This window comes from Eurytemora carolleeae, unplaced genomic scaffold (genome assembly GCF_000591075.1).
Source record: "Eurytemora carolleeae unplaced genomic scaffold, Eaff_2.0 scaffold889, whole genome shotgun sequence".
Lineage (NCBI taxonomy): Eukaryota > Metazoa > Arthropoda > Copepoda > Calanoida > Temoridae > Eurytemora > Eurytemora carolleeae.
The window spans coordinates 74,653-94,686 of NW_019396926.1; the positions used below are offsets into that span (position 1 = coordinate 74,653).

Sequence of the window (20,034 nt, forward strand, 5' to 3'; positions counted from 1 at the left end):
AATATTCTCCAGCCCCCAGGTAAATATTCTCCAGCCCCCAGGGAAATTATTTTTAGTTAAATAATTCACCATCTCCCAAGATCTTATCTGAAAATGACTTCTTGACTATCTATTTTGATATTTTTAATAAAGGGTTTTAGAATCTCTATAGCACAGCTTAGAATAAGTTGGGAAATATATGTATATATATTTGTATAAATATGGAACACGTCTATACATGGTTAAGAACAAGTAACTACTCCGGGATGAGAGGAAGGCGACTTCTGGATTGCAAATTTATGTATTCTTGTTCCTGTATTTGTTCTTTCTGTGGAAGACGATATCTCGTCGCTACAGAAGTCCCCCCTTAGTCTCGAGGTAGTAGAGGTCGAGACTGAGATCATTTTCCTCGTGGGTTGTAACTTGTCAGTTGAAAGGAGTAGCAGGAATTCTTGTGACTGGAGCTGTTTAATAAACAGCATTGCTGAGAAAAATCAGAGCTGGTAAGATGTTGTAATTATACCTCCTAATCATGTCATGATGGACCATATTGTTGATGGCTGGCCAGGGACAATTTAAGGGCATCAATTGTAGTGAAGAATAGTCGGTCATTTGTTTAACTTGAGGACTTCAAGCTGCTAATATATTTCAGAAGTTGTTGAAACAGAGAGTTGTAGAAACAGTGTTTAGAGCAGCTGTCTATAAAATTTTAGCATCATGATATAGAAACTAGAGAGAAGCTGATTGGCTTCGGAAGTAGCTGTATAGATGATTAGCTCTAGAAGTAGCTGTGTAGCTAATCAGCTCCAGGAGTAGCTATGTAGCTAATAAGCTCCAGAAGTCGCTGTTTAGCTGATTAGCTCCAGAAGTAGCTATAAAGCTGACTAGTTTCAGGTGTAGCTGTGTATTATGTTAAAGCTGAAAGCTGTAAGAGTGTCAACAGATTGTTTCAATTAGCATGATGTAGGCAAAAGCTTGCAGATAAGATAGATGAGATTATTCTTGAGATTGCCTCTTCAGCCAAATCTTGAGCTGTTTCCAAGTAGGAGGCTGCGTTTTTGCCATATCTCAGTTGTTGTCTGGGTCACCACTTTAGAATCTCTATAGCACAGCTTAGAATAAGGACAGAAATACATAAATCTGTATAAATATGGAGTACACAATATACTATAGAGCTAGGCACGTTTTGACTGTTTTGAAATCGTTCCGTTCTGTTCTAGAACGAGGGCCTTCACGATGAAAGGAAGGCAACTTCTAGATTGCGAATTTATGTTTTCTAGTTCCCACATTTATATATATACATGTATATATATATATAAGCTACTCTTATTAATGAGCTAATCTAAAAAAGAATAAAAATATTTTGAATTTTTAATCTGTATCCAGATAAACTTTTGTCTCTCATATACTTGTTGCAAAATAAACTTTAAAAGCTAGAAGTCACAAAGTGGTCACATGAAATTTACGTTCTTCTTTTGCTACAGCTAAAAGAAACCAAACCTTTAAAGCTTTGTTTTCCATTTTCTCTATGGTCGTATAAAATTATAAATTAATTATTTTCCATTGTTTCCAGGATTGAGTTTTTATCTGCACTGTTGTCTCCTCATATTATTTCCTGTATACCGGATTCTCAAGATGAAATAAGGATGGATCAATGTCGGCTTCAAGTCTGGCAAGGGCTTCAACTTTGTGTAGAAAAAGGTTTAGTAAAGTAAGATTATTTTTTTATCATTTACCAACATTTTTTTCTCTTTATTGTATCCTTTAAAATCTTTGTGTATTTGGGTACATCATTTGAATAAAAATATTTGTCTGATGTAATGAAATGATTAGATCTTATTATATCATTGACAAATTTCAGACATAAATTCTAGGGATATCAAGGTATACCATTTGCACCTCGACCATAAGGGTTTGTGCAAAGGTTTTACTCTCAATCCCAGTACCAGTTCTATAAACTACCCAAAACTCTCTATACATAAATCTATATTTTTCTCTCAGAGTATAAATTAATGGGATTTATCAGTTTACATTTCATTGGTTTAAATACATCTGTTAACGTTTGTTTCCTGTTTACTCAACATTCCATTTAACATTGGAATCATCAGTTGCTCTATATCTCCAGTGGCCTTGTTAGTAGAACCAGCTTGAGCATCTAGAGTTTCTTCAGGTGTATCTTCGTTCATATCAGGACTGGTTGATCCCAGATCCATCAGTTGCTCTATATCTCCAGTGGCCCTGTTTGTTGAACCAGCTTGAGCATCTAGAGTTTCTTCAGGTGTATCTTCGTTCATATCAGGACTGGTTGATCCCAGATCCATCAGTTGCTCTATATCTCCAGTGGCCCTGTTTGTTGAACCAGCTTGAACATCTAGAGTTTCTTCAGGTGTATCTTCGTTCATATCAGGACTGGTTGATCCCAGATCCATTAGTTGCTCTATATCTCCAGTGGCCCTGTTTGTTGAACCAGCTTGAACATCTAGAGTTTCTTCAGGTGTATCTTCTTTCATATCAGGACTTGTTGATCCCGGATCCATCAGTTCATCTATATCTTCAGTGGCCCTGTTAGTTGAACCAGCTTGAGCATTTAGAGTTTCTTCAAGTGTATCTTCTTTCATATCAGGACTGGTTGATCCCAGATCCATTAGTTGCTCTATATCTCCAGTGGCCCTGTTAGTTGAACCAGCTTGAGCATCTAGAGTTTCTTCAGGTGTATCTTCTTTCATATCAGGACTGGTTGATCCCAGATCCATTAGTTGCTCTATATCTCCAGTGGCCCTGTTAGTTGAACCAGCTTGAGCGTCTAGAGTTTCTTCAAGTGTATCTTAAGCGCAAATTCGACGTTCAAAACTCCTACTTTGGGGTGGATACGTTTTCAGAATCGGTTTTTTAAAATTACTAAATAACGACGACGAAAAATGTAAACAAAACTCAACATTAAACTAATTAGTTTTTTAGGAACCGGTTGAGAAAATAAAAATTAATCTTATCGTCGAAAATAACTAATTTGTTCAATTATTTGTTTCTATTTTCTCATTATTCACAAAGATTTTCTGGAATTATTATTGAAAAGACAACATTTGAAGAATTTGAAGAAATCTGCGAATAAATCCAAAGAAAATAAGAAATTTAATATAATGAAGAAAACAAAATAATTGATTCTAGCATTGGTTTATTGACAAATTTCTTTTGAGAAATATGTTCCCAACCATCTAATAATATTACTGTATGATTTTTACAGTGTGTATGTTTATAAAAGGATTGTTAAATGATAATTTTTTGTTTTGTTTTCTGATCGTTTTTAAAACAATCGTTCCGTTTTCGAAAAAAAGATTGTTTTTTAAGACGACCCACTTGTTTTAAGCTTTTAGAAAACGAATAACTATCGTTTTTGAAAACTATCGTTTTATAAAAACAATTAGCAACCGTTTTTTATATGATTGTTTTTAAAAAAACTATCGCTTTTGAAAAAAATGATCGTTTTTGAAAAAAGTTTGTTATTGACAATTATGGTAACGATCATTAACAAAGGGTAATCGTTAACGATCGTTTACAAAGGGTTGTCGTTAACAATTGATAAAAAAAATGACATGCAACTTTATTGCAACTTACATGAAGTAAAATAGTTGCAGGGGAGCTAAAATTTCTTTAAAACTACTAAATGAAAAGTACAGATGCCCTTTAGGTCGGTTTCCTCTCTTTGTTAACGATCATTAACAAAGGGTTGTCATTAATGATCGTTCACGAAGGGGCGTCGTTAACAATTGTTAACAAAGGGTTGTCATTAACGATTGTTAACGAAGGTTTGTGGTTAACAATCGTTAACAAAACAACAAGCTTTATAAAAATGATTGTTTCGTTTTTGATTTTTTGCCGTCGTTTTCATAACAAACGATCTCTTTTTCATAAAAAGGTATAAGTTAACATCCCTATTTTCGAGTAACACAGATTGACAACTACCATTAAAAAATGGGGAGTTATGACTTTGCAGCTTTGAATGTGGCAGCGTCAACAGTGGTCCGAGTATAAACTGGTTTAATTGTGAATTGTGGGAAAGAAAAATCATAAGAAAGTCCAAACTCTTGCACTATATAGTTTGAGTTTACAGTGTGAGATATGTGTATTCTAACTATTATTATTATTATTATTATTATTATTATTATTAAACTGTAAACCATCTGAAGAATCTATTAAAGAATCCTGAAGTCACCATAATACCTGCTGTCAATCAGGATATATTAATGATATTTTATTTACTGTACACCATCTGAAGAAACTATTAAAGAATCCTGAAGTCACCATAACACCTGCTGTTAATCAAGTAATTATTAATGTTATTGCATTTACTGTAAACCATCTGAAGAAACTATAAAAGAATCCTGAAGTCATCACCATAATACCTGCTGTTAATCAGGTATTTATTAATGTTATTGCATTTACTGTAAACCATCTGAAGAAACTATTAAAGAATCCTGAAGTCACCGTAATACCTGCTGTTAATCAGGTATTTATTAATGATATTGCATTTACTGTAAACCATCTGAAGAAACTATTAAAGAAACATAAAGTCACCATAATACCTGCAGTTTACACCATCATGTTGCAAAAGTTTCTTTATTCACTGCTGTATTGCAAGTATGCAAACAAAACCTAAATAATAGTAATTGAAAGATCGAAATATATGTTCGGCAACGCTTCTAGCTTTTAGTCACCTTATTTCCCAATTTTTTCATATTATTCATTTTCCCAATATATTTAAATTTCAAAAGGGAAAATAATTATGAATAACGTTCAGAAAAATCGTTCGCTCCTTAAAAATGTTTGTTTAGTGAAGATAAAGATTGTTTTTTAAAAAGTTAGTTGGGAAAAAATCGATCTAACAATTCCTTCTAACAATTTTAAATTGTTCTATTTTTTTTCGTTTGTTTCTATAGTACGATAGCTTTTTCATTTCTCCGAACAATGCAATTTGTTCGTCCATCGATCGTTTTCTCTGAAGGAAAAATGTTGGTCATGCACAAAATAATGCTGAATCTCTAATTTTAAACGAATTTTTTGTTTATTTTTCAGGTTGAGTTTAATCCATATTTGGTGGATATTTCAATTCAAGAATACTGTAAGCAGCAGGGTATTATTCTTCAAGTAAGTAACGAGGTCGATTACTCGCCGCAAACTAAAATTTTCTTATCCCCAAAGCTTTTCAACCTAACGGTGTATTTTTTTCATATTTTCAACTTTGAGATTTTGTGGTAGCACATTTCAAAGTTTGAAATCAGGTTGCACTGATATGGAGATGAACTAACTGATGTTAGACATTTTAGACATTTTTCCAATGGCGACTTCCCAATGAAAGTTTCCCAAAGTTCAACTTTCCCAAAAGTTGCAATGAGGGCCAAGCGCTGCGGTTAGGATTAGGGGGCTGAGCTCTTTGGCTGCATCTAGAACATTCTAGGGGCCGACCGCTGTAGCTATGACAGACTTGGGAAGTTGATGCTTTGGAATTTGCACAATTGAGAATTTGCCATAAGGGAAGATGCCTTTGATAAAGTAACAAAATTAATGTATGCTGCCATACCCACATGACATATAATATTTTCCCAGGCATATGCCCCTCTTGGGAATGGTAAGGATATGCTGCTATCAGATCCTGTTCTAGAGAGAATAGGAGGAGTTCATAACAAAACTACTGCTCAGGTCTGTAGGATTATATGGTGCTTTATGCCATACTTTAAAGGAATAACCAAAGATGTATGTTATCTTGAAAAATCAACTACTCGTCTCTTTGTAAATCAATTGTTTTTCAAGGTTTTAATTTGTTGGATTGGGAAAAATAATAATTTTTAAGAGAAAGCAGCTTTCATAAGAAAAATAAAACTTTCCATTTTATGTGGATTTTTTTCCCCGGAGCTCATGTTTAAAAGTATTCAATTTAGGAAACATCATTAGCTTTAAAATCCTACTTTCTTTTTTTCTTGTACTTTACATTAGTAATACTAAACTTAATGCGTTCTGCCGTTTTGATAATTATTATCATTATGAAACAAACTAGTGTAAAAGATGGTCCCTTGAGCTAGGGCATTGTATTGTGACTAAAACTGAGAAGTTTGATAGAATGAAAGAGAATCTTGATTTATTCAACTTCACCCTGTCAAGAGAGGAGATTGATCAGATCACAGCTTTAAACAAGAACAAGAGAAACTTTCCTGATCCTTCACAGTTCCCGTAAATTTTTAGCATTGTTTGTTCTTGTTGTAAACATAATACAATAGTACAGTAAGAACCAGAAAACTCTGAAATAGGAATACATCTTTAAAGCAATATTAAAGTGCATTTTATATTGTAAGAATGCAAATACTTTTACTAGACACTTTTTGAATCACTAATTAAGCGAAATGTGTCTAGCTGTATACACCACACAATTGCTGTGTTTCAGGCTAACTGGACCATTTAAAAATCAATCTAAAAGTCGTCTTTGTTGTAAAAGTATTATCCAAAATTATTCTTCTAATTTCCCTCTGAAGCCGAAAGTCATAAGATTTGTTTTACCATGATTTTACTATGATTTCCAACCTAAGGGGATTTTACTGGTGTGTAATTGCGATCTTTTTATTTCCCCGCATTCCACACAATTTTGCACAATTCTGTGCAATTCTACACAACCAGGGTTTCCATCGAAATTTTCGTTGGACAACATTCCCCAAAATAAACTAGCGAAATTTGTTCAAAATTTTCATGAATTTCTATGCATTTTTCACAAAATTTTTGACTTCATTTTTGCAAGAATTTTTGTTCAAGTTTGGTTCAATTTTCGTTTGGTAAAATCAAAATTTTGCCATTTCGCATCAAAAGATTGTATTTTTGCAAAAAAAAAGAGTTAGAAGGAAAGGTCGAAAATTTAAAGAAGTTCGCAAAAATTTGGTACAAATTTTGCAAATTTTGCAAAAATTTCTAGCGAATAACTTTTTAACAAAAATGAACGAATATTTTCGTTGGCTGAACGAAATTTTCGCTAAAGAGATTGAAAGAAAATTTGAAAACCCTATACACAACTCCGTGCAATTTGTGTGCAAATCAGCCCAACAGAATTCCGATTGGAAACCTTAACCTATACCAGGGATTTAATGTAATGAATCGAATTTTGGGCATTTTTGATGAAAATTTAGATAAATTTTATCTTTACATTATATTTTAACAAGTTACTCTCATAAATAGTACATACTAGCTAAAGGGCCCAGCGTTGCCCGTGGAAAAATTATAAAAGATTTTTAAAATAAATTGAAATAAAAAAATGAAAAAAATTCGAATTTCTTTAGCCAAAGACACTCCCAGGCTACCCTGCTAAGAGTGTTCACAAAAAATTTTAGCCCAATTCGCCCAATCAATCTAGCCGTATGGCCAGCTAAAGGCAACATATAACCATAGATAAATAAATAAACATAGATAGCTTATGTACGCAAAATCACCAAGAATTGTACAGTCCGAGAACTCATACTTCTAGGGGTCAAAGTGTACTTCAATGATAAGCGGGGTGGTTTGGTCTTTTAATGGATTTCATAATTTTTAAACCACTCAGGTGTGAACATTTTTTCAGAATATCAAATTATTTCACTGAGCAATATACATAAAGAATAGAATATATAGAGAGGAATTAAAAGAATCTCTCGGTATGAATTTTTTCAGTCCCTTTCAGCCTGAAAAGGAGCNATTTATATTTTTCAAGATGAAAAATGTCGTCTTATGCGCAATCTATCTTTATCTATGATTCTAATGTATTGTTTTTTTATATAGATTTCGTAATTCCAATTGCTTACCTTAACTTGATTTTATAAAGGAATTAGCACATTTTTGATTTGAAAACCGTTTGTCCTTTGGCCGAATTGTTCTTTCTATATTGGTCCTTGGGAATGAAGCATGCATCTTTACACATTGAGAATTACTTGAAATAATGTAAACTGTTGTATGACATTTTTTAATCAAACTTAAAAATTATGTCAGATTAAAACAGGTTAGAAAATATTTTTGTCATATTGTCTATAAATTATTATATTGAAAATAAGGTGTCCAATTTCTAGTTAAAACAGTATATGCAGGGGCACTCACAAAGAATGCGACTGCAAAGACTTAAAATACGACAACTTCCAAGTTATTAAGGATTCTGCCTTGTAAATATTCATTTACTGACAGTATTTTTCCGTAAAGACGTCTCTGAAATCTCAAGGGGTAGATTGCAAGGGATGTAATCCTACGTCTTTGAAATAAGGACAAAGATCAAGGTTCAAAGGGAATCTGATCGAATTGTGACATACAGTACATCGAACAATTGTGTATTGCGGCATCTTGTGTCTCTACTCTCTAGTGTATGTAGATCTGTGGTACAAAATGTCTATCAGCATTTTATACTCTAACCTTTCTCCGGTATGTTGGAATGTATCTGGTGTACTCGATGTACATGCACCCAAGAACCCTACCTAAAGAGGTCATGCAGTACGGTTAACCCTATTCTGACGTTTTTTAGAGATAACTCAAAAAGCATTGGTCCGAGGTTGTTCATTTTCTTACTTTTCTAACTTTTACAGATGCATTTAAAGAGAAGTTGCACATTTATTAAGATTTTGAAAATTTTGCATATTTGAATTTGCCGTTGCAAGGGCTTTTCAATAATGTTTAATTTATTATATTTCGTGCACTTTTTGCTTAAAATAACTTAATATTGCAATATATTTTGGGTAAACCAGACGTTCAGCCTGAATTGAGTTAATCTGTACATTTATTACCAGGGTAATTTAAACAGAACTTTAATTATTATTAATGATAAGCACTAGCCGAAAGGCCCGGCGTTGCCCGTGGATAAAAGTGTTTTTAAAAAATTTGAAAAAAAGAAAATTCGATTTTTTCCTATGTCACCCCAGGCTATCCATGAGTGTCTACAAAAAAATGTCAGCCCATTCAGTCTTGCTGTTTGGCCGGCTATAGGGGACATATCTTAGCTATAAATAGATTTATATGAATGTCTGGTTTTATGTTAAACATTTGTCAAATTCCTAAAGTTTACTGATGTCAAAAGACGACATTTAAAAATGCATTTAATATAGTAAAACTGGTTGATCCCAGATCCATTAGTTGCTCTATATCTCCAGTGGCCCTGTTAGTTGAACCAGCTTGAGCGTCTAGAGTTTCTTCAAGTGTATCTTTGTTCATATCAGGACTTGTTGATCCCGGATCCATCAGTTGCTCTATATCTTCAGTGGCCCTGTTAGTAGGACCAGCTTGAGCGTCTAGAATTTCTTCAGTTGTATCTTTGTTCATATCAAGACTTGTTGATCCCGGATCCATCAGTTGCTCTTTATCTCCAAGGGCTTTGTTAGTTGAACCAGCTTGAGCATCTAGAGTTTCTTCAGGTATATCTTCATCTGTGGTTGGACTAACTAGAACTGTAATAATTTTGCGAGTAAACCCGACTTTCCAGTAAGGATACAATTGGTGGAGCTCCAGATACCACAGGAGATGAATCTCTGGATGATACTGATGAGTCTGAAGATACATATTCGTGTATGATGATAGGAGAAGATGCTGGAGGTCTTCTGTGTTCCTTAGTTGGCATGTTGAAGCTTTGTCTGTTTGTTAGCTGTCTATAAAGTACAAGTCCCCAGGCCTTGATTATAATATAAAGGATCAAAGGCTCCAGCATGTATTCTATCTGGGATCCTGGAGTTTATGATGCTCTTCAGCTCTCCTGTCTCGCCTAAACCCAGAGATAAAAGTGAAAAGTTTATTGTATACTCATACTTTAGTAAGGAAATATTTTACTACTTTTAGTACTTTTTTGTTCTGTGGAAGTAACCCCATGTCAAGTTTAAATTTTGTTGAACCTCTTTTTCAATTTCAATGCTGAAAAAAATATTTAAGGATATAATTGTACACTATAAAGCACTGTTCTGAAATTTCATTGATTCCTGGATTTTCTCATAAAAAAGAAATATTTCAAGAATAACTATTTCAATTTAAATTGGTTGAAATGGAAAAAGATGTACAGTTGAAAACCTTGTTATATAAAAATCGAAACAAAACAAGAGCATTACATGGAACACTTTATCTTAAAGGTTTTTTAACTTAAAGGGTCTGAAAGCGGAATATTGATTGGCCCTCTATGCAAACATGACAATGTCTGATTCACAACGGTACCCTTGAAACCTATATAAAATAAATTACAGTTTCTGCTTTTTAATACTTTTCCGTTCAATCTAATTCTGCACTCAGGTATCGTGAATTTTTGTATCATTTTGTACGCTGGAAACCTTACTGTAACCTGCAGTATAAGCTCAAGAGCTTGCAACACGGATTGGTCCAATGATGCAACCTTTTCAGCTCTAATACGGGCCTGGAGCTAAGTTCAGATTGCAGGTGGCTCAGCTTTTTGTATATAGCTATAGGACGGACAGAAAGTAGGGCGGATTATAAACCCCCCGGTATAGGCTAAACAATGTTCCAACATAAGGAGGAGGAGAAATGGTTGAGCAAAAACCGGAATGAAAAGGTAGTCGTCCAAAGAATCAGAAGGAGAGAGTTCTATTCGGTACCGAGGCGGACATAAGGCGGAGAGATCGTCAGGGTGCTGAGGCTTTCCATTATTCATTTGTATCATTTTTTATTCTATTCTTATTTTACTTGTAAAATACATTTTTTCATATACTTCGTGTATCCTTATGCACATCAGAGCATGGGCAATTTATTCATATTTTCACCACTGTTTGTGATAACATAACAACAACTCAGTGAAAATGATTTTTTCTATGACTTTTTCTAATCGAAAAAGAAAGAACTGATTATTTAGAATGTATTTAAAAATAAAAAGCATCAAACAATTTTTTTCTAATCCAGATGGCGTAACTTCCAACACAAATAAAAACAAAAAAGTTTAAATAAAGAATGAAACCAAATATTCTATAACCAAGAAACATGACAGTTGGTAATTAAGTTAGAATGTCTTCTTCCATAATTTGATAAGTTATTTGATACTAAAGACAATAATAAAAATATTATTTGGGAGTCATGTTACGGTAAAATGGATTTCAAATAAAAAATATATGTAAGTATTTAGGTTTAAACAGTCTAAATTGAGAACCGGGATTGAACACATCTATTGTTAACCCTATCCCCGCTGGGGTACTTGAAAACCAGGATACTTTTACATGATTTGTACACTTTGAACTCCCTTTCAGACTGAATGGGACTGAAAAAATTCATACCAAGAGATTCTCTAAATTCCCCTCTAATATATATTCTATTCTCTATGGTTGTAAGTGTACAGTACAGCTAACTGAGCACAAAGGTAGAGAACTATCATCCCCCCTGGGTTTAAAAGATGGAAGAATAATGTAAACAGACCAGTGCAAATTTCCCTGGTAGTTTTATACTTGTATTGTTTAAATAATGAGTATATGAATATATTTTTTATTGATAAACTTTAACTTACATTATCTTAACTGTATGTACCAAATTTTGTCGTGGCAACTTACATGTCTCAAGGGAAAAATATAAAATAAATTACAGTTTCTGCTTTTTAATACTTTTCCGTTCAATCTAATTCTGCACTCAGGTATCGTGAATTTTTGTATCATTTTGTACGCTCGGAATACGGATGGTCCAATGATGCAACCTTTTCAGCTCTAATACAGGCATGGAGTAAGCTCAGATTGCAAGTGGTCCAGCTTTTTATATATAGCTATACTACGAACAGAAAGTAGGGCGGATGATAAACCCCCCGGTATAGGCTGAAACAATGTTCCAACATATTTTTATCCACTTTTTTTAATAATAGTGACTTGCATTATTAACAGTTTTAAAAATATTGTTCTGCATTCAGTTTTTCTTATAAAAATAATAAAAAAATGTGTTTTATTTTTTCGCCGTTTTCAAAATATTCATAAATTAGGGATAATTTATGAAAAAAAAACCTCTGTGATTCGCTTTTCCAAAAATTCTTATTTTTTTATTACGTTTTAATATTTACAGTGTACAAGAATTAATTAGGTCTTCGCCTTTGGTTGTAAAACGAAAGCAAAAGATTTGTTTAACGAAATAAACTGAAAAGCCTTTAAAATCCAATACAGTATATGCAAGATGACATTCACAACTATTTATCTAATGTAATGTTTTGTGGGACACACTTTAACAAAAGAACCCAGACAAATGTGGAAAGAACAATTCAGCTGAAGGAACTTGTAAACAAACAATAACAAAAACTATTCAAAGTCAAAAAATATGCAAAACCCTTTTTAAAATCAAATTTTGCTTTTATATAATCAAATTAAGGTAATCAATTTGATTTCAAAATGTTTACTATATGAGTACAACAAATTATATACGTTAGAGGAAAAACTATTTACAATTTTGTATTCTCTTTAATCCAGTCCAAATACAGTGAAACTCTTGTATAAAATCCAGGGAATTCATCCTTAATTAAAATATTCTAAAAATTGATTTAGATTATATGTTTAAAATATTAATTATGTTAATTGTTTGTAAAAATGAATTATTGAGAAAAATCAATCAAAAAAGTTGCAATTACAATTCTATAGCATTTCACTTGTATAGAATAAATTAATAGATTAATGGCTCTACCCATTTGAATGATTGTAAACAAAAACCTATGTTAATGATTGTTAGCAAAGAAGCATGGAGTGACCGGCAATGTATGGTTGTAAACTATAAACCACAATTTTACTCTGTTTTAAGGTTGTCTCTGACCAAATTATTCTCTGGTAGCCAAACCAAATATTTCTTAAATTGTCGAGGGAATGAAGATGAACAAATGAAAATTAATATCATGGTTTTTAAAGATTATGATGAATATCAATATTTCCAGTGTTGTAGAATAACATTATTGCATTATGTATACCTTTGTGCAGAATGCATTACCCCCTGATACAATTCCTGTAGAAAACAGCAAAACATTTATTCGTATATTTATTTGTATTAAGTATATGCAGAGTCCAAATTTAAAGAATTTAAGCCGAGTCTCAAATCCACCAAAAACCGGTTTAAATTTAGAGCCAGCTTAAATCTTGAAACATTTTACAAATTTTAAGTGGCTCCAACCATATTTGAGCTGTGTCTCAAATTTAAGCGGTGGATAAAATCTTTAAATTCGGCCTCAGTGTCATCTGTTTGTTTTTCTTTATGCAAGTTTTGATTAGTGAACCCATTTGAACACTGGGATTTTTATCAAACTGTTGAAAAGTTGAGCATGCCTAATCTATATAATAAAGCTTTTCTCTCATGTATGTTAGTTCTTCTATATGCTAGCTATAGCTGGCGAAACCACTGGACCAAATGTACTGAATATTTTTTTAAGGAACCCTCAATTAGTTAACATAAGCTAAAAATATTTTTCTTCAAAATTCGAATTTCTTTTTTCAAAAGTGAATTTTTATTTTTTTGATGTTACTGCCTACTTACCAAATATGGTAAATACCCCATTAGAGTTTCTTATCATCAAAGGACCTTGAAACATTATATTTACTGAAATTCATTATTCTCAAAGCATTTTGTAATCAATGTTTAATGAAGAAACCTAACTTGGTTAGGAACAACCACAACTACTTTAGCCTTTATATAGGATCTCTGAAAAGGTTAAGGAACACCAAATTAGCTCAATCAAAAAATAAAGTAACACAGAAAGGAGGAAAATATTTGATTACATGAATTAAATTACATAAAAGGGCTTTTACTAAAAGAGCAGCACATTGAAAGGAATATATATATAAGGCTTCCAATTCCTGTATAGTAAGGCATGAGGTTGGTATTTGTAGATCAAATTAAAATTTCTCTAAAACTGATTAAAAAAAATTTAAACAAAAAATTGAAGGACGTGCCCAGCAGTTAAAGTTGATTTTGTTTGATAAATATATTCTATATTTCAAAAGAAACATCCTTTAACATATCTTCTAGTTTTAACTTTATTTTGGATAATTTTTGGGAGGTTTTAAACCCTTTTCAGGCTTACCTCTGGTTTACCCAAAATTGTCTGGAGGGGGAGGGGGGTCCCAATTCAAATATGCAAAAGTATTTGCAACATTTTCTAAAATTTAATTTGAATTCAAGGAAAACTGAAAATATGCAAATTGTCCTTAAAGGCATCTGTGCAAAAATCTATACACAACTTCTTTGCAAAAATTGTGCAATCTGTTTTTTTGTTCAAGGCTTGCAAAAGATCTATAAAAAGTCGAAATCCAATGACCGGAAGTGGGTCTAAATATGGATGTGATTGTCAGAAAAGTCAAAAAAATTTAACAGCCTCAGACCAATACTTTTTGAGTTATCTCCAAGAATAGGGTTAAAATGGTTTGAAATTACCACTCACAACCTGCTCAATATTTACTCATGTCCAACCTCTCTTTTAATTTTTGAAAGCAAACTCATAAGTATACCTCCTGAGTCTCCCACGCATGCTCCTGCTTCCCCATCCCCTACTGCACAAATTAAACTATCAGGAAAAGGACAGTCGTATAAGTGACCTTTGTCAGGATTGCAACAATCTGCATTGCTCAAAGTTCTAACCTAAATGTAAAAGGGAGTTTTATTTTCAGAGAACAACCAGTGAGCTTTCAGAACAATTAATTAATTCAAGCTAAGTCAGTGACAGTTCAACCACATATCTTGAATCCATGATAGATGATTTCAGGGGTTATAATCTCCGCAAAAAAAAAATGTAGTGAGATAAAATAAGAATTTATGACTGGGCAATATATCACAAACTCACAGTAGTTTTCAGTAGTCTGTATATACACTGTCTGACTTATCTATAGCCTAACTGTATAATATAGGTATATCCTGAATTCTAAGGTCTTTCACAAGGGTTGTTTTGCCAGTCTATTTAAATTGTTCTGCATTTTTGTTGTCTTTAGACAGTATTGTCTCTACTAACTGTTCAAAACCAAAGGTAACTATTATTTTCTTAAATTGATACTAAAATTTGACTACTGGTTGCTACACGATAGGATGGCAGTATTGGTAGGCAAAGTTCAAAATTCTGTACTTTAACCCTAAGAAAACTGGAAATTTCTTTGGTTATTTTTACTATAGTATAATGTCAATACAATTGTTATAATGTGGGTTCATTATGGTCTGATATTACCTCTGCTTCTAATAGTAGGTTTGAAACATTTGAGGAAGGTGATGTTATCCCCCAACCAGTCACTATCGCATCAAGATTTTCAAACTCAGTTCCTAGATTTTTTTGAATTTTAATTTTCTGGATAGAAGTGAGTAATTGGAAAAAAATAACAGGGCTAAAATACTAAACTTTAAAGATACAAAATCATTCACTATAAATATATACATGCTTTCTACTATACAGCTCGTCTAATGTCTGCTCATATGTTTCTTGTCAAAATGACGAACTTCCTGCACACATTCTCAACTCCCCATGGCCAAGAACACCTGATTCCTTTTAGCTTTTTTCAATTTTATGAGAGTATTAATGGGTGTTCATGATAATTCTGGAAGATTGTTTCTGCTCAATTTCACCTTACCGTTAAAGTTTTGGCGAGTGAAGACTTTCTTGCCATTTAAAAAAAAAATATTTCAAAATCTTCCAAAATCCACAATAAAACCATAGTATTTTTAGCTAGCTATTGTTACTGTAGAGCTCATTTATTTAGAGAATTAATATTTTTTGCGTAATGTCCTCTAAAATTAAAAAAATGTAGCAAAAAATATTATACAATTGCTTGTACACTTTTATTATTTACAAGTATTACTTCACCTTCACTTTGCATAGAAGGTAGACATACTGGAGATACAGTCTAAATAAAGGTGATGTCAACTAGTTTAATTTTCTAGTCTTTTTGAGTCTAGGTTTTGAGTCCTATCCCCCCTGGAAAAAAAAGTTTAAAGTCTCCTCTGGACATTTCTTGTATATATACGCCCCCGTTAGGATTACATCTTTTAGAACTAGATTTATTAAAATTAGTATTAGATTTTCCATACAGAAATTATTCATTTCCTCCTGTAAATTCAAATCAATCATGTTTCACTCCCATCCCATTCCTCCTATCCCTCCCTTCCCACCCTGACCATTTCCCATCTTATCCCATTCCTCACTTCCCATTCCATCCCTACCTTTCAAACTCATCCTTTCCATTCCTCCATTCTCATTTAATCCCTCCCTTCCCATTCCTTCCATCCCTTCCATCTCTCCATTTTCATCCCTCCCTTCCCATCCCTCCCATCCCAAACCTCCCTTCCCATCACAGCCCATCCCTTTGCTTCCCTTCTTTTCCTTTTCCATTACATCCCTCCCATGCCATCATTTCCTTACTATTCCATCCCTCTCTTCCAACCCCATTCCTTCCATCTCTTCCTTCTCATCACTCCCTTTCCATCCCTCTCATCGCATTCCCTCGCTTCCTGCCCCTCCCTTCCCACTCATCCCTCCCTGCAGCTTCCTACCTTCTTATCTTGTATTATCAATGCAAATATAAAGAACAATGCAGTTTATATTATTCTGCTAATTGGTGAAGCAGTATATTTTGTCTAACTGTTATGTCCCCCACATGTGCGTAGCGGTTGGTAATGACGGCTCAAAAAAGCTGCCAAAATTATACTAAAACAATAATTTTTTCCATTGAAATGTAAATTATCAAAAAAGTAATTACTTTAGACAAAGTTTTCTTAAGGAAAATCTTGAAAATGTTAACTTTGTTAAAGAATTAAGGGGCTTTTACATTTTTGTCTAATTTTTGTGTATCTTCTCAATACCTATCAAGATCTACACTGAATAAAAACAAAAATAAGCAAAAATATGCTTGAACTTAAACATTCCTTTTAAAATTTGACAATACATATTATCAGATAAATAAAATTTTACTTTTAAAATTCAAAATTAAATTTTGTTTCTTATTAAATGATAATGATGCTTTATTCTCACCTGTGAAAAACGAACAGGGTTGCAGAGTTTAATAATAGCAATGTCCCATCCGGCCATAAAATCAGAATCATTATACCCAGGATGCTCCAAAGGATTGTCACAAACTTGGACATTTTTTTCACCATCATCAGCTTCAAAGTCGTTTTCACTTAACTTAAAAAATGTGTATTATTTTCATTCAAAATTTGATGAAATAATTATAAAATATCATTTCTAAAACATAATTTTGTTTTAAAGACTTACGGTAACACTTATTTGCTCTGCTGCAATCGTACAATGAGCAGCAGTGATGACATACTAAAAAGACAACATCAGTATCTTGTAACTTTACAAAGCTTTGAAAGACTAAGTGTAATTTTAAGTGATGTTACATTTAAAAAGAGTCAGTCATCCCTGATTCATAGAGTTCCCTTTAAACCTTTCACTAGTTAACAATAAGACTTTCTCTTATTTATCATTAAAAAAGCTTTTTTTTATATTCTCACTTTCCAATTTACTCTAGACGTCTGATTTTCCATACATAAATGTGACGTCAGCCCCAATGTATACTTCAGATATATATAGATGATCAGTCTAAGGTTTAAACGGTACCATTGTGAATCAGAAAGCAACTAAATCAAGTTGTACTTTAGACATGCACACTACATCAGACAAAACAAGGAAATACACCAAAGGAACCAACCCCTGCTAGGTAAAAATGAGCAAAGCTTTTGTGCTTGAATGAAAGTTTTAAGATCTAACACAAATTTTTGTGAATGATTTAAAACACAAACCTATGATAGAACTTTTAAAAACTTTTTTTAATAAATGGATAAATTTTTCAAAAGATTAAAAAAAAGCTTTTTTTATTAAAAGAAAGATTTTTTTGAACTAAAGATTTTACTGAACAAAATATTTTACTGAACAAACCATATGTGTCATTTGCAATCCAATTTTGAACCAACAAAATGTAAAACCAAAACTACTTAGTTGACAAATTTGTAACACTTTTACATTATTGAAATTAATGGGGATTTTATGAATCAAAATTTATTTTGAAAAAATCAGCATACCTGTTTATTTATCAGTGATCCACCACAAGTTAACATATCCCCTGTTTTTAAGATTGTAATTACAAAAACCTGAATTTTTATTCACTCTGAATTATTTTTTGTTATTTTAAAAGGTCTAAAAAGATTTGAAATTCTTACAAACTTAAAACGTAAATATTAAGGAAGGGGTGCATAATTTATCTTTTAGCAGTTTATTCCTTTTCTTGCTTATTTATATTCTGTGTTTATCCATATGTGCAACATTTCGAATAGAAACAAAGTTTACCATCCATGGATATTTATTTGGTCCTGTAGGTTTTCCGTTCTGTATCCTTGGCTTCGGAAGGATATTTGAAATTCCACACTAAACAATAATAGATTGATTAAGTTTCATTAATATTTAACTGTAAAGACTTTGTTTGTGTGTCATCATATACAATTTTAGCTCACATTACACTTCAGAATGGAATTTAAAGTGGCATTATTATCTTTTTTAAATAAGATGAAAATAAAATATTATCTTTTTTAAAATAAGATGAAATTAGAATATTAACTTTGTAAAATAAGATGAAAATCAAATATTATCTTTTTTAAAATAAGATGAAAATCAAATATTATCTTTTTTAAAATAAGATGAAAATCAAATGTTATCTTTTTTAAAATAAGATGAAAATAGAATATTATCTTTTTTTAAATAAGATGAAAAGAAGATATAATCTTTTTTTGTCTTACATCAGCACATTCTGATGTTAATGAGCCAAATCCAAAACAGAACAATTCTCCTGGAATATATTAAGTTTTTTTAAATCTTGTGGACTAAATATAGTTGAAAAAAATTAGTATGAATAAAGATTAATTCATTATAATAAAATCATAAAGTTGAGTTTTAGGGCTTGCATTTTACAACAGCTGTTGTTAGCAGATTTTTACATTGTGTTTAAGATAACTCATTACATGGTTAAAAAAATCAGAAGCAAGTTTTAAATCGTAGGCTTGCTTTCGGTTTTTGAAATTAAGGTCGGGCTTAAATTTATAAATTTTTAAAGAAAATTATTAAAATTCTGGTATTTCTGAACCTGTTGTATCATGTCTTCTTCTATAAATACATTCTGATTGACAGATATTCTGGTTGTAGAAGTCTGCTGCAGTAGTAGCATCTTCATCTAGTATGTATACACCAGATCTTTCATCAATCCCACCCACAACCTGTATAATAGATCTTTATATAGATATTTGATCAACCCCATCCACCCCCTTTATAAAGATCTTTCATCAACCCCACCTAACCCCTTTATATAGATCTTTCATCAGCCCCACCTACCCCCTTTATACAGATCTTTGTTCCACCCCACCTACCACCTTTATACAGATCTCTCATCAATCCCACCTACTCATTTATATAGATCTTTCATCATCTCCACCTACTCCCTTTATATAGATCCTTCTTATCAACCCCACCTACCCCCTTTATATAAATATTTTATCAACCCCACCTACCCCCTTTATATAGATATTTCATCAACCACACCTACCCCCTTTAAACAGATCTTTCATCAACCCCACCTACCACCTTAATATAGATATTTCATCAACCCCACCAACCCCTTTTATATAGATATTTCATCAACCTCACCTATTATATAGATCTTTCATCAACCCTACCTACCAGCTGTATATAAATCTTTCACAACTATACCTACCAACTTCATATAAATCTTTCACAACCATACCTACCAACTTCAAATAAATCTTTCATCAACCCCTGATCCTATTATTTTTTAAGGGAGTGTTTGGGAAAAATGTAAGGGGGTATAGGCTTACAGTGACAAATGTTGCTTTTGATTGCTATTAATCTTACTTCCATCTGTTGCATCTATAAGGGGAAATTTGTTTAAAACCTCATCTCTTAAGAAATCGAATGCAATGAGTCTTTGTTTAAAACTTATTTCTAAATCTTTGCAACAATCAATCAAAAAAAATTAAGTTTGAAATTTTAAAGGCTTAAAAGATTAGCATAAGCATAAGACAATTTGAGTTTGTTGCAATTTATGCCATTTCTACATCCTAGGCATGAACCTGTTAGAACTTATTTTT

The 20,034-nt window shown here is 32.4% G+C and overlaps 2 protein-coding genes and 1 long non-coding RNA gene across 3 annotated transcripts in view; 2 read left to right on the forward strand and 1 right to left on the reverse strand.

Moving 5' to 3' along the window:
- Positions 1 to 6,299, forward strand: part of LOC111710189 (glyoxal reductase) — a 17,268-nt gene extending 10,969 nt beyond the window's left edge. Inside the window, exon 11 of the mRNA XM_023484247.1 lies at positions 6,035 to 6,299. Coding sequence (XP_023340015.1) covers positions 6,035 to 6,205 — 171 coding nt within the window. The 3' untranslated portion in view covers positions 6,206 to 6,299. The remainder of the gene's footprint in view (positions 1 to 6,034) is intronic.
- Positions 4 to 5,598, forward strand: LOC111710191 (uncharacterized). The gene is made up of 4 exons (XR_002767013.1): positions 4 to 19; positions 1,553 to 1,690; positions 5,050 to 5,121; positions 5,581 to 5,598. It is a non-coding gene; the product is annotated as an uncharacterized LOC111710191 (long non-coding RNA).
- Positions 6,300 to 12,669: 6,370 nt separating the features above from the next.
- LOC111710198 (ovochymase-1) lies at positions 12,670 to 19,813 on the reverse strand. The gene is made up of 12 exons (XM_023484261.1): positions 19,799 to 19,813; positions 19,017 to 19,146; positions 18,673 to 18,722; positions 18,227 to 18,304; positions 17,962 to 18,030; positions 17,153 to 17,206; positions 16,910 to 17,062; positions 15,746 to 15,785; positions 15,116 to 15,207; positions 14,409 to 14,538; positions 13,438 to 13,482; positions 12,670 to 12,912 (listed from the first exon to the last, which is right to left on the reverse strand). The coding sequence occupies exons 1-12, from the start codon at positions 19,811 to 19,813 to the stop codon at positions 12,860 to 12,862; spliced, it is 909 nt and encodes a 302-aa protein (XP_023340029.1). The 3' UTR covers positions 12,670 to 12,859.
- Positions 19,814 to 20,034: the final 221 nt, after the last annotated feature.

Excerpts from the sequence above, each read along its gene's own strand:
- LOC111710198 (XM_023484261.1), bottom strand. Across the intron at positions 18,305-18,672 it reads TAACATCAGAATGTGCTGAT|TGTGGAATTTCAAATATCCT; the intron begins GTAAGACAAAAA and ends ATTATTGTTTAG. Across the intron at positions 12,913-13,437 it reads TGGGGTATTTACCATATTTG|GAATTGTATCAGGGGGTAAT; the intron begins GTAAGTAGGCAG and ends TGTTTTCTACAG.